This window comes from Primulina huaijiensis, chromosome 7 (genome assembly GCF_012295235.1).
Source record: "Primulina huaijiensis isolate GDHJ02 chromosome 7, ASM1229523v2, whole genome shotgun sequence".
Classification (NCBI taxonomy): Eukaryota; Viridiplantae; Streptophyta; class Magnoliopsida; order Lamiales; family Gesneriaceae; genus Primulina; species Primulina huaijiensis.
The window spans coordinates 19,843,278-19,857,558 of NC_133312.1; the positions used below are offsets into that span (position 1 = coordinate 19,843,278).

General features: G+C 35.0%; 2 protein-coding genes and 1 long non-coding RNA gene across 7 annotated transcripts; 1 reads left to right on the forward strand and 2 right to left on the reverse strand.

Moving 5' to 3' along the window:
* Nucleotides 1–429: 429 nt before the first annotated feature.
* LOC140980386 (uncharacterized) lies at nucleotides 430–4,401 on the reverse strand. 5 transcript variants are annotated; one of them, XR_012175938.1, is made up of 5 exons: nucleotides 4,265–4,401; nucleotides 2,553–2,702; nucleotides 1,446–1,507; nucleotides 1,091–1,165; nucleotides 431–1,004 (listed from the first exon to the last, which is right to left on the reverse strand). It is a non-coding gene; the product is annotated as an uncharacterized lncRNA (long non-coding RNA). The 5 variants fall into 5 exon arrangements; XR_012175937.1 differs by having other exon boundaries at nucleotides 430–1,004; nucleotides 1,091–1,507; XR_012175935.1 differs by having other exon boundaries at nucleotides 431–1,165.
* A 943-nt stretch (nucleotides 4,402–5,344) lies between these two features.
* LOC140980192 (protein REGULATOR OF FATTY ACID COMPOSITION 3, chloroplastic-like) lies at nucleotides 5,345–8,035 on the forward strand. Its single transcript, XM_073445898.1, has 5 exons — nucleotides 5,345–5,700; nucleotides 6,231–6,285; nucleotides 6,404–6,460; nucleotides 6,910–6,987; nucleotides 7,296–8,035. Exons 1-5 carry the CDS (start codon nucleotides 5,437–5,439, stop codon nucleotides 7,700–7,702), a joined length of 861 nt encoding a protein of 286 aa, XP_073301999.1. The 5' UTR covers nucleotides 5,345–5,436; the 3' UTR covers nucleotides 7,703–8,035.
* Nucleotides 8,036–9,542: 1,507 nt separating this feature from the next.
* Nucleotides 9,543–13,983, reverse strand: LOC140981046 (galactokinase-like). The gene is made up of 13 exons (XM_073447267.1): nucleotides 13,580–13,983; nucleotides 13,296–13,483; nucleotides 12,613–12,659; nucleotides 12,313–12,407; nucleotides 12,115–12,197; nucleotides 11,827–11,895; nucleotides 11,418–11,603; nucleotides 10,988–11,122; nucleotides 10,636–10,770; nucleotides 10,323–10,393; nucleotides 10,153–10,230; nucleotides 9,935–10,076; nucleotides 9,543–9,846 (listed from the first exon to the last, which is right to left on the reverse strand). Exons 1-13 carry the CDS (start codon nucleotides 13,740–13,742, stop codon nucleotides 9,736–9,738), a joined length of 1,503 nt encoding a protein of 500 aa, XP_073303368.1. The 5' UTR covers nucleotides 13,743–13,983; the 3' UTR covers nucleotides 9,543–9,735.
* Between the last annotated feature and the right edge of the window lie 298 nt (nucleotides 13,984–14,281).

Below are 14,281 nucleotides of genomic sequence, written 5' to 3' on the forward strand. Positions count from 1 at the left end.
CAAATATTGTGACGCTATTATGTTGTTAAAATGCATTTATTGTATACACCATATAATTAATATTCATTGTTGCATATCCTCAAGTTTAACTAATTCTTTGCATTCATTTGTAACAGGAAAACAACATTTGAACATCGGAACCGATGGATAGCGGAGCAACATCGGAAGTGTTAATTTCTTCATAAGTAAAAAAAAAAAGATAAAACGTGATGTAGTTTGTCAACACGTGAGGAAGAGGTTCTGATTGTAGCATTGAAAGTTGCAATAAGCAAAAGGTGGAAAAGCCATAATGGATTTCGTGTTGGGTACTTGCTTACCTTTATTGGCATCTGCGATGCCCAGTGCATTCCCGAAGACAGATATACATGAACATCCACATATAAATTCAAAAATCCATGTGTGAGAAACGTTATAGTTGTTTGGACACAATGTTAGCCAAAAATTGGATCGGTTGGAATGATACAGAGAACATGATTGATGCTACAAATAGGGGCCAAATATACTAGCTAATCCATATACTATATAGGTGATCAAAATACAGCAAAAGGTCATCAACCAAAAAATCCAAAGAAACAAACCAGAATCAACAAAAGCACGAAGGAATTTTCAAGGAGATTTCGTTGATTCATTGTAGCTGTCAATTTCTATATATACAGTGTTAGGTTTGATCATAAGGCGCTTCGCAAGGCGAACTATTTCACGATTGTTGCGTTTGTTGGAGGTATTGAAAGGCATCATGTCACTTTTTTCATAACCATCGATCATCTTGTCAAACTCTTGTCCTTGTGTGTGGTGTTTTTTCCCTTTCCATTTGAAAGTGTGTTGCAAACAACTTGTACTTTCTTGTGAGCATCAACAATTTTTCCTTCTCCATTCGAAGGTTCATCATCTGACAGGATAACCAAATCAACTTTATACTTGCTGGTTACAGTTTCATCAGAATGGGCTTTGTGTGTCACTCACATTGTATGCCTCTTTTGTTTTAACTTGCAATCTCTTAGGAGCTGGAATTGTTTGGTTTACGAAATTACACAAGCTTGGGGGTTATTTAAAGAGTGGAAAAAGTAATAAATGCCTTAAAAATACTTACAACCAAGATTAAATGCAGGTCATTCCAAGGGGATAACCAAATATAGTGATGTGATATCCCAACATAGGTCAATACCTATGGTCATAATGAAGCTGAATAATGACCAAATCTTGATGCATTTAGATAGAAATATGTGCAGGTACATATTATATTATGTGGTCAAATTACATTGAAATAATATTGTACGCAGACAATTGTTGAATCCAAACAATATGAACAAGTATTAAATAAATATTGTTCCAATGGACAAACATTTGTAAGGAATTAACTTTCATATATTTGAACTGTTATTTCTGGAAAATGTGCAATGCTAATCTCATAGTCATAATACACAATGACTAATATCAGTGCATACCTAATATCAATATGTGCAAGTCACTCCCACAATATGTATGCTTCACCATTGACAAGCATTGCCTGTTATAGTGAAGGGGAATCGTGGGAAGCCAAGGCTTCTATCTTAGAAGGAGTGATTTGGATATAGATATTCTCTCCTTCATTTGACTAAGTACCTCCTCAGGATTATCCCACGGCGATATAATTTATTTAAATGTATCTTTCGAAACTCTCTTTGCTAATTTAAACAAAGAAAAGAATGAAAGATCTATTTTAACCCCAGTGCCTTTTCGTCCCTTTTATACATCATTCGTCTATGAAAGGACAGAATAATCCTAGGATACCCTGACCGCGTTATTGAGAAGTTTTTATATAAGTGAACAATGCTGATAAATGGTAACCAAGGAAGAATAATGTCAAATATAAATATTGTTTCCATAAAATCACTTAGCATTGCAGAGAAAAACTAACCATAGAAAATACGTGAATGCATACCGTTTTTCCAACAATTAAGTGAACAAAAAACATGACTTAACATGAATATGCACAATAGTATCTAACAAATCCTTCGTTCCTCTTCCTACATGATATACAGTCGCAAATATTCACACATCATCGTAAAAAATCAAATAGATTGAATCTTATAAAATTTGCAAACTAATTGCACACAATACATATATCACTTACTTCAAAAGTTAAGAAACTACATGTCCTATGGAGTTCAACGATGAAATGTTAAATTAGATGAAAGAATACATACACAACTAAGTGCAAAATATCACATTTTATTGAGAAGGAATATGATGACTACAAAAAATAAAGAGCCATATGAACCCAAAACAACAACAAACTTGTTCACGCGCATAAGTGAGCTCTTCATGCACTGATTTGGTACCACACATCTTGTAGACGACAGTCCATTTCAGTAGATTTATTCATATCATATGATTGACGATGGTTTAAAGGACAAGCATATGGGCTGGAGGATGAGTTCATTGCGTGTTTCTTATAACGCACTGTGTTGCTACTATGACATGAATGATCTTCAATATTAGTTGTGTTGTTGTCGGTTTTATATGAATGTTCGGCGGTGGATGATATAATTCTTGCATGGTACTCATCGTACCAAAAGAATTGCATCCTATGTTTCAGGCCAGCCGGTCATACATATAGTACTACTGATGACCAGGACGAGTTGAGTATTCACCAGCTGTCCGTAATAGCATGACCCCATTCCCGCAATCGCATTGTGGTGGTGTCTTCAATTCCATGATACCTACGCAAGACAGTTATGAATGGGATTGAGTGGAAGAAAACAACCAATAATGGTTTAACATAAAAGAGTCGTCGACAGTTTCGAACATTAAAAATGACAAAGTCAGTGGGTTCGTTATTTTATTTTCTTGTAGAATTCATCCAAATATAATTAACTTGGAATCATGAATCAAGTAACGTAAACGTAAGAAACCTCGGTGTAGACCAACCATGTTTCAGAAAATTACTACATTGATGACATAAATCATGCGTACAACGTCAGATTGTCTACCACCCATGGTGGAATAAATAATGAACAAAAATTATTTTAAGAGTTAAGACCTTAAAATAAGAATAAAAAATAGGCGTAAGAAGGAAAAAAATAAGTGATGAACATGAGAAATGATTAAACTAATCAAGTAAAAGAAAAAAGTGGAAAGACATTCAACTTTGAATTTGACAAATTGTTTTCTTAGTTTTTCGTAAAGCTCCTTCACTAATTCAACTTTAATCGGCAATTGGAACCATCATTTTAAAACACAGATGAGGCAAAAAAGCAACAGATCTTAGTAACAAAAACCATATAGGCCGATGTGTATCAAACAATTCAGCAATCCAAGAAAAAGAACCACACAAAATATACCGCCAAAAATCTGTGATTTTCTCTTCCGAACACATCCCTTACCACATAATGTTCCCAAATTCAAAATTAGACAAACAATAATTTCGCAGACTCCGAAGATTTTTTACTCGCCAGATGATGAACCTTTCCTCAAGGGGTTTGTACAGTAGGGATCTCAAATGTGATTTGTTCTCTATAGTTGAAAAAAAGTTCATTATTTATGGGTAAAACTGTTGGAAATTTTAATAAAAATTTAAAGGTTGAATAAATAATTGTGTCTCATGAATGTGGAAGTGTCTTTTGGCTCTCCACATTCTTGAGTTAATTGAAGAGTTTTGACTCTTCATATTCCCATTTTAATCTTCCATGACTCTTGGTGTGCATTTTGAGGCTTATAAATAGTGGGTTCATTTCCTCATTTCAAGTACATGAAATTTTCTCTCTTTCAAGCTCTCTCTTGCATTACATATTGTTAGCTTTCCATTTGGCCTCTCGTAAAATCTCGGTGATAAAGTAAAGGTACGTTTTCAGTTCGCCGTAGTAGTGTCTCGTGCTAAGTCACTGCTGGTTGTTCCGTTGTATCCTGGGAAACAGACGTCCGCTGAAACCTCGAAGCACATACCGGAGAGGGCGAATCTGTTTTAAGGAAACTGTACATGCTCCAGGCCTCGGTTTGGTTTTGTTTTCTTTTATATAATAGTCATACTGTAAACATCACACTTGTTTCGGTTATTACTTTATCTCTACAAGTTTGTTTTTACGCTACGGGTTTTAGCAATTTTTCTAACAAAAAGTTCACATAAATAACTCACAAAACAACGTATTCTCCGCTTCGTGTTGTTTATTAGAGGCGTATTGCAAGCATTTTTCAGTTGTGATCTATGTTTAAACATCAAAACCGAAAAAAATAGCCAATTAACAACATTTGTATCTAAATAATACTCATAACTACCCAGATTCACCTGTCGGTTTTCGTTACTTCAACGGCTTCGCAAGTGTCTTTCCGATCTCTTCGCTGTGAATGAGAAAAGCTCGTCAAAGATCAAGCAGTTAACGTTGTCTGTGATTTGTGTGCAGCAAGGGTGTTCTTAACATTGTGCAGTAGGTGGGTGAGAATACAAGCTAAATTTGAGGGTATTTTGGTCAAAATGTACATATGTATTAATTTAATCCAATTTTAAAAATCGAGTAATGGTACCCATAAACTAAATTTATACAATAATTTTTACAATACAAAAAATTATATACAAAAATTTCATTTATCAAAATCTCATGATAAATTCAAGATAAAATCTCATTAGATAATAACAAAATCTCAAGATATAATAAAAAAATCTCACGATATAATTGTTGTAAATATCATTATACGATGTATTGTTGTATCTTTAACATTACTCTTTAAAATCACATCAAACATAATATAATTATCACAATACATTTCTCTTTATCAATCATATTATTAGTAATTAAATTCCTCACTAGTATACAAAATGTTAGATATACACTTAACGTTATATATCTTGACTTACATTAACTTACATAATTCCTTGCTAAATACAAAACGATCCATAAAAAGAAATAAATATTTTGTTAGTTAAAAATAATTTTGTAATTAATAAAAAAAATGTAAATCAAGGTATAGATTAGATGCATATCTAACATTACTTTAGTTATATATAATAGTAATAATTTAACTTCAAATATCATAATAAATACTTGATTAAAAATGATATTTTAGATTTTGATTAAAAAATAAATGAAAAAATCATTTACTTTGAAAATTAATATCTCAAAGAGTATGTCTCTTGTGAGACAGTCTAACCAATCTTTATCTGTTAGACGGGTCAATCACATTGATATTCATAATAAAAAGTAATATTCTTAGCATAAAAGTAATATTTTTTCATGAATAACCCAAATAAAAGATCCATCTCACAAAATACGACCCGTGAGATCGTCTCACAAAAATTTTTGAATCTTCCAAAAGCTCACATCACAATTAATTATTAACAAACATAAATGTGCAAGATATGATGAAAAGTCACAAGTTACCAAAAAGACCTTTTTCCCTTTGAAAATCCCATAAACCTTCTCTTATCGAGCTCAACGAAGTACTGCTGGAAAATTCGATTCCATGGCACTAAATCCTCCCCAATTCGCGCTCAGCGGCAAGAATAGCATATGGGCGCCTGCTGATGGACGAAAACATTCTTCTACGTCTTGCTTTTTTCCATTCTTTTCGCAGGGTTTGAGGCTCAGGGGCCACTCAACTACTGTTGCAGCAGCCAAGAAAGAAAATAAAAACATTAATAAGAGGAAAAAAGATGATGGCCATAGCTTTGCTTCAAATCCTGATGAAGCCACGGGGCCTTTTCCTGAAGCTGTACTCCTTAAAGAGGTCAGTTTTTATGCTTTTATTTTTATGCACACGTACTCATTGTGTATTTATTTTACTTGTGCTGTTTTGGAGAATAACGAACACTGAATTTGTGTATGTTGCAAGAAGGTTTACATTTTTGTTACCCACGCATTTATGTTTTAGTGTCTTTTTAAATTTGGGTTCTTCTGGTCTTGAGTTTACTCGTGCTTTGAGACTTGAGTTATGTTTAATATCGAAAGCTTTTGATATGGGTTTGTGATTTTGAGTGTAAATATGGTAGCACACTGCAGATGGTTTAGATATATGGAACTATCTTGGATCAATAGATAAAGTTGGAAACTTTTCGCTAATTGAAAAAGTTGAGGAGAACGTGGAATTTTAAGATTTTGGCTCGTTTTCCCTTTGTTATTATAATTGTAGAATTGTCTAAAGTGCTGATGATCTTATTATGTTGCAAAAAATATTTAGTAAAAAAAATTTGTCTTTTTTTTTCTTTTTCCATTTTCCTCCTATTGGACCTGGCTGAGAGATGTTGATTATTTTGGCAGAGAAAGGTTGAGGAGGATGGTCGGCTTATGCCAGAGTTTGCCGATGTAGAAGAGCGTGAGTGCTATCGGTCGTAATTTTTCATCTTCTTTTCTGTTTGGACTAACAATATCTGTTAAGTGGAAAACAAGAACCTTTAATGGATAAATGGTAAGTGAAGGATTTTGATTTGCAGGTGAACTCTTTGAATTTCTGAACCTGGAGCTTGAAAGCGACACGGGAGTAGGTCAAAGTAAGAAGCATCTCCTACTTTTGCCTACATTCCATGTTTAATTAGTGATTGATTATTGTGTTGATGATCGGGTTGGGAGGGAACAAAGTTCCTTATGTTGTAGCATTTTTTTACATAGTTGAATGCCATTTATGGTAATGAGAATCCATTTTCTTTGTCAATCATTATATAACGAGGAATGAGGAAGATTGGACTGAATCTTGAAATATTTTAATGGTATCAAGTGATGTGTTTTCTGCTACGAAGTAGAGTTTCCTTGCCTCCAGTTTTGTCAATACCTTTTTCTACGTTGGAGAAGTATGTTTTGGAATTTGGTTAGGACTTAGGTCTCATGCAGAAGCTATATGGGTTCAAAGTTCTAGTCTTTCTTATGTTCATCACGATAACGTATAACATTTGATTTTGTTCTTTGGGTTTGATATGATAATTTGCATTCTACTTCTGGGCAGTGCGTCACTATGAAGTGGTGTATCTTATTCATGAGAAACATGAGGAAGAAGTTGAGAATGTCAATCTTAAGGTTCAAGGTATGTTTGCTTTCCCGTTCTTTTTCTTCAATCATTGGGTGATTTGTTGTACTTATGGAAATTGCCAGCTCTTTCATGTCCAATGTGTAAAACATCTCACTTGTGAACTACCCTGACTTGTGCGGCCCTGGATTACATTCTTGATGGTTTTGATTTGACCGTATCCTTTATCTTTCAGATTTCTTGTCCTCATCGTGCTTTCTAAGTCTTATTTTTCCAAATGCTCTATAACATCATCATGCAACGAAATAATTATATCGTATTCTTTGGCCTCAGATGTTCTTTCTTTTTGTGTAACGCTTGAGCAGAATTCTTGAAAGAAAAGAAGGGCAGGGTGTGGAGATTCAGTGACTGGGGTATGCGTAAACTGGCATACAAAATACAGAAAGCAAAAAGTGCCCATTATATCCTTATGAACTTTGAGCTGGAAGCCCAATTGATCAACGACTTTAAAAGCATGCTTGACAGAGATGAGAGGATCATCAGACACCTTGTGATGAAGAGAGATAAGGCTGAGACGGAGGATTGTCCACCACCACCGGAGTTTCAATCTTTAGGTTCGGATATGAACGACGATGAGGATGACATAGATTATGATGATCAGGATTTCGATGACGATGAAGAAGTTATCATCTATGTGGATGATGAAGATGACAGCAGAGAAACGAGTGGTGGTTTTGGGATGAATAACCAAAAACCACAGAGAGTAGGCTGACAGTTTCTTGTTCATGCATTCTTTTGAAATACAACTGTCATCCCAGGAGATGAAGCAAATATTATGATATATCCCAGTTTCTTGTTTTGGGATTTTTAGTTTTATTTGTACCCCCGATCCATAGGCAGTCCGGCTGGCTTGTAAGGATTCTTTTTTAACTCCAATTTGTTTCTACAACTTCACGGGGATTCGAAATGAAATCTCAGTAAGAGAGATACAAGCTCCAACAGGAAAAAAGTGTTTCGTTCTAAGCTAATTTCCATTGTTTATTGCTAACATATCTAATCTTGGCTATTTTTTAATCATTGCAGTCATGGGCGTTATACTGGACTTGTACTTATGTTTTGTAAATTTCTTCATATTTATTCTGTAATTAAGCTTGTAGTTACTTCTGCCGCTGCTTCTCTTTGATGTTCAAGCCAGCCATATGATGTAATGGTCTCAGAATTTTACGCAGGATCCACACATAAAGTTAGGTACGATCTAGTAGTTATATTTGTTGGAATTTGAATCAAATTTAGAGTTCGAATGAAAAATAAAAGTTATGACTATGAATGTAGGAGTGTTTTTTGGCTCTCCACGTTCTTGAGTTAGTTGTGGCTCATGATTATGGAAGTGTCTTTTGACTTTTCATATTCTTGAGTTAATTGAAGACTTTTGTCTTTTTATATTGTTGAGTTAATTGGAAGATTAATTGAGTTAATTAATCTTGCATAACTCTTGGTGTGTATTTTGGACTAAATGATTTTTACAAATCAAGCATTATGTTACATTTCATATTGTTACTTTTTTATGTGGCATCTGTTAAGTTTCGGTGAAAAAGTGAAAGTACGTTTTCAGTTCGCTGGTGTAGTGACTTTGTGATAAGTTGTTGCAAGGTTTTGTCGTATCCTGGGAAACAGTTGTCTGTCCAGATCCTCGAAGCAGCGTCGGAGAGAACAAATCCGTTTTAAAGAAACTATACTTCGTACAGATCTCAGTTTGATTTACTGCTTTCTTGTTGTTATTTGATACACATTATTCATACTTTCAATAATATACTCACTTTTGATCAGTGCGATATTATTTCGTTCCTGCTTTTAAATTTTTGTTATTAGCAATATGGCTAACAATATTTATGGAAATCAAACTCTATTCAAGTTTCAATCCATTCATTTCACAGCACAATCCCCCTCAATAAATGGACAATTTTTTGAGGGAACACATACTGCATCTTTATTCTTCCAGCCAAAAAATATATAGAAAGCGATCCATCATCAGTAAGCAGTGGATGAACAACTCAATCAACCATGAGCACAGATGATTTATCAGGCGGTGCAGCGACTAAAATTTGATAATTGCAGCACCGCTCGATGGCTTGGATGCAAAAACGTAAAGGCCAAGATCGCTGTTGTTGATCACCCCTTTATCAATTCTTGATTGATAAAATTGGTCCTGACNCTTGGTGTACATTTTGGACTAAATTATTTTTACAAATCAAGCATTATGTTACATTTCATATTGTTAGTTTTTTATTTGGCATCTGTTAAGTTTCGGTGAAAAAGTGAAAGTACGTTTTCAATTCGCTGGTGTAGTGAGTTGCTGCAAGGTTTTGTCGTATCCTGAGAAACAGTTGTCCATCCAGATTCTCGAAACAGCGTCGGAGAAAACAAATCTGTTTTAAAGAAACTGTATTTCGTAAAGATCTCAGTTTGATTTACTGCTTTCTTGTTGTTCTTTGATACACATTATTCATACTTTCAATAATATACTCACTTTTGATCAGTGCGAGATTATTTCGTTCCTGCTTTTAAATTTTTGTTATTAGCAATTTGGCTAACAATATTTATGGAAATCAAACTCTATTCAAGTTTCAATCCATTCATTTCACAGCACAATCCCCCTCAATAAATGGACAATTTTTTGAGGGAACACATACTGCATCTTTATTCTTCCAGCCAAAAAATATATAGAAAGCGATCCATCATCAGTAAGCAGTGGATGAACAACTCAATCAACCATGAGCACAGATGATTTATCAGGCGGTGCAGCGACTAAAATTTGATAATTGCAGCGCCGCTCGATGGCTTGGATGCAAAAACGTAAAGGCCAAGATCGCTGTTGTTGATCACCCCTTTATCAATTCTTGATTGATAAAATTGGTCCTGACAAATAAAAAACCATATACATTGATGTTCAATGGCCTTATGAAGGGATTTTACCACATTCAAAAGGAGGGAGAGAGACACTAACCTTCAAGTTAAGGATAAACTGTGGAACAATGTTCTCCTTCACTAGCGCTACAGCACAACCACCCCATCCAGCTCCTGTAAGTCTCGCCCCGAGAGCACCATTATCCCGACTAATCTTCACAAGCTCTTCCAATTCAGGGCAGCTGAAGATTATATAAGGTGAGGGAAAAAAAACACCCAGGAATGAGTAAATGTAACCATAAATTCTATTATTCTTACCTGCATTCATAATACACGCTGCAGCTATGATGGCTTTCATTCATCAGGTCCCCTAGCTTTTTTAGCATTTCTTCATCGCTGTCATTAAATAAACATTAATCAGAACTGAAAATATGAAAAGAAAAAAAAAAAGCAAAGTCTATGCATAAAGAAAACAGTATTATACTCACCTAGACTTCGAGGATACAGTATCTTTGAAAGCATATACACGTTTGGCTTCGGAGTAAACATGTGCAGCCCTCTGAAAAATTGTTTCAGTTGAGCCAAAAAGTATTGGAAAACGTAGCATATCAACACAACACGAAAATGGAAATTGAGCTTCTATTGGTTAGGAAGACAGTCGACAGTCGACAGAGAATTGAACAATGAAAAACACTAAGGCTGAGTACCAAGAAAATAAGTAAAACATGAAACAGACAGTTGATGAAACAATCACTGCCATCAGAATCGGACAATAAGAAGAGTAATACACTGCAAATTTACCTGGTACAACTTAAAATGCTTGGCAGCTCTCAGCACATCCAAGGAGGAAGGAGAATTGGTAAATATAGTTTGCAGCTTTTCATTTGTAATGTTCTCAATATCTTCAGCACTATAAGGTTCTTCTTTCAATAGTTCCTGTGGATGAGACCGACTATCAAACCCCAAAGAACAAAATATGCAAGATGCCCACAAGAAACTAAAAACTCAAATCAAGGCATTAGACAGGTAATCGGATTCGGTAAAAAACGCTGAATGATTCCCATAAACCACGATTATGGCAATGCAATAACCAAGTATATTTGGATCCAGTGACAAGATTTTCTTTCAGCAAGTTTAGATGATGAATAGATACCTTGACAGCAATAACTGGGTCAGAAGATCCATGCGTGCCCGCAAATGTCACGCACAGACCTTCAACATCTGAAAGCGTCCTGATTTTGGCTATAGCCTCCTCCGGCTTCAGTCCTAGCTTTATGCCTAAGACAATCTGGAAACATTCAAACGATTAAGGTACTCCAAGAAATGGACATTCGAAAAAAATTTAAGATACAATCAATAATTAATGAGACATTTAAGCATTCTCAAACGCCCAAGAATAAGGAATTAAAAAATTTTATGAGATACAATCATATAGTAGTGAGATATTTAAGCATTCACAAATGCCCACGAATACGTAACTGAAAAAAATTGTAAGGTACAATCAATTATTAATGACTAATGAGACATTTAAGCATTTTCAAATGCGCAAAATTAAGGAAAACCAGAAGTTAAAAAGAACTAACAGAAGCTAAACGGCATTCGACAACCCTGTTGTTGTAATTAGTTGCAGCAGTAACCGCTTTCTGAGATTCAGCCAATGAATGAGCTATGACAAATGTTCCACCCGCAGGGAGCTGCACCTCAGTAGCACGAATAGGGTTGAAATCAATAAGCGCTGCGAAACCAGATTGAGCCATCACAGAGATTGCCTGTCCGGTGGACCGATGAATCTCTTGTAAGCGATGAGTAATGGAGATAATCCAAATATATTTGCCAGGACAATGAGAGAATCATTATACGTAAAGAGCTAATCTTGAATGAGAATGCCGAAATTCACTTAAAAAATAACCACAGTATTTTGTTTTAAAGTAATAGCTTTTTTAAGGATACACAACAAATAATAAAGGAGTACTCTTCAAATGCGATAAATACCTGGTCCATTCCACCAGATTGAGTGCCAATGTGTCTTTCGCACTCACAAGTAAGTTGAGCAAGTTCTTTCTGGAATTTGAAATTTTAAAAAACAGTGTTACAGATACTGATGATCAATTCATGCATGAAAACAGCAAACTATTATTGACTAATCGCTGCTCACCACCTACGAGCTAGAGAACAAAAACAAGAAAGGATAGAAACCAACATATGAACTTAAGGTGATACAGCACCTTGGATAGGACTAATGTATGTCTTAAAAACTAAAGCACTTGTATGGTAAGGTACCTTAGCAAAATCTGCGCCAAATACAGCCATTATTGCTATTGTAGATGAGCAAACAAAAGCAGCAGAACTCGATAAACCAGATCCTACATGAGAAAAAACCATCTAATCTAAATATAAAATAATGGAATTAATGAATAGTTTCATCAATATTAACAGGTCAAACTTAATGCAAATGTTCATTAAAGTGGATAAAACTACCCGTAGGGACGATGCCATCAACCACAACCTCAAGTCCCAATGTCGCACCAACATCAAAACCTTTCGATTTTGCGAAGTCATAGAAACCTTTATACCTGAAAAAAGACAAGAACATAAAAAGAATAGGACAGAAAATTTTGAATTATTTTAAGTATCATTCAAACAATATAATTGCAAGGAAGTTTTGATCCTACAACTGGATGAGTACCACGCCTTAATATGATTTTCCCTGGAGCCATGGGGCATAGGACCAATGGAAAATAGCGCACACCAGTTTAAGAAGTATAAAAAGCACCTTACCCACAAATAAAATAGTGGCCCCATCTGTGATTCTTCAGATCAATTTCCTGCCAAAAAAAACGTCTTCATTCAATGGAACATAGAAATAGTTCTACTACCCAAATTAGAGTGTATACAAATTACTGAAATGTGAAATCTTGGTTAAGATGTAAAGATTTCCTGATCATTCAAGTTATTACAAGTTAATTTTAACCTCTCTCACTTTCTTTGAAGCTTCCATAACTTTGGCCTCTGTAATATTCAAAAACCGAAACCATCTTAATTGTTTTTATCTTCAGTTGTCACACAATCCATGCCAAGATTAATCCAATAGAACACAATTCAATTGAGAAGAATTTTGCAGCAGAAAATTCCATTTTAAACCTCATAATTTACAAACAAAATCAACTAAAGTTCCAATTCCAAATCCCACTTAATTAAAATACAAGCCAGCAATCAACCAGATCAGCTTATGCAAAATCACATTTCAAAAAGACCCATACTTGACCACAGGTAAGCAATATAATGATTCAAAAACAACAAAAAATCCCGTGATACACACATTCACACATTAGGACTAAGCCAAATTTTGCTGAACATCAAGATCAACAAAGCAAGTACGCGGTGTATCTCTCACCACTCACATTCAAGATCCGGCACACGCGCGCTCGTACACACACACACAGAGCTAAATCTCATCACACCTGATCAGGATCAGCAGGGTATGTGCACATATGATACTTGTCACTATTCACATTAGCGATCTTTAGCACTTTTTCCGCTCCACTTTCATCACACTTGCGTATTGCCACGATTGTATCCTGCCTGATAGCCATTGGCAAAACCGAATATCCTTCATAATCTATGTGCTCCCCAATCAAATTCACTCTCCCTACACAAACACACACATAAAGAACCTTCAAAAAGGAAAAACAAAACCAATATAGATGGATTACAAATCTTTAGTTCGTATGTGAATAGACATAACCTGGAGATCGAGCGTAAATATCAGGGGGGTGGCCGAAAAACTCGACGAATTTGGATTTCAATCTGGCAAATCGGAGTTCAGCCTCTTCTAGCTGTGACCCGGTTCCATAAACAGGTTCCAGAGAACTGAAAATGGGGATCGGCAGCTCCTCACTTTTCGCCATTGACTTCAGATAGATATTTCTTCACAAGTTTTCAGATTTTTAGGAGATAGAAACTTGTAGAGAGGGTAGACGTTCTGTTTCGGCAGATTGTGGAGCCTTATGGGTTGGTTCGATTAGATGGGATTAGGATAAATTTGTGAAAAGATTTGATCTTTTTCCAAAAAGTTGCATTGCCTTTATGGATCGAGGAAAAGGAAAAGATTCTTGATAGAGTTTAGATGGCGAGGTATGTGGAACGGGGATCCAACGGATTATTCAATGCTAATATATCATAGAAGATACTCTCATAGATAGTCATATTTACTGGATAAATATTTTATTTTGTCACCTATGAATTTTATTATAATATAAAAATGATCGGCTTCTCTCACACAAAGATCAGTGACACTGTCTCAAAAAAAATTATCAAATCTTTTTTTCGATTTTATCTGGGGAAGAGAATGGAGAACATATTAATGAAATATTTTTGGTTTATGATTCAATGACATGTCCGAATTATTTGTGGCTTATAATGTATGTTAATTTTCATAAAGACGGTC

Coding starts and splice junctions, on each gene's coding strand:
- LOC140981046 (XM_073447267.1), bottom strand. CDS start 13,742: ATGGCGAAAAGTGAGGAGCTGCCGATCCCCATTTTCAGTTCTCTGGAA. Junction 11,123..11,417: donor TCGAATGCCGTTTAGCTTCT/GTTAGTTCTTTT, acceptor GAATGTTTCCAG/ATTGTCTTAGGCATAAAGCT. Junction 10,394..10,635: donor AGCATTTTAAGTTGTACCAG/GTAAATTTGCAG, acceptor ACAATTTTTCAG/AGGGCTGCACATGTTTACTC.
- LOC140980192 (XM_073445898.1), top strand. CDS start 5,437: ATGGCACTAAATCCTCCCCAATTCGCGCTCAGCGGCAAGAATAGCATA. Junction 6,461..6,909: donor CGACACGGGAGTAGGTCAAA/GTAAGAAGCATC, acceptor ACTTCTGGGCAG/TGCGTCACTATGAAGTGGTG. Junction 6,988..7,295: donor TGTCAATCTTAAGGTTCAAG/GTATGTTTGCTT, acceptor ACGCTTGAGCAG/AATTCTTGAAAGAAAAGAAG.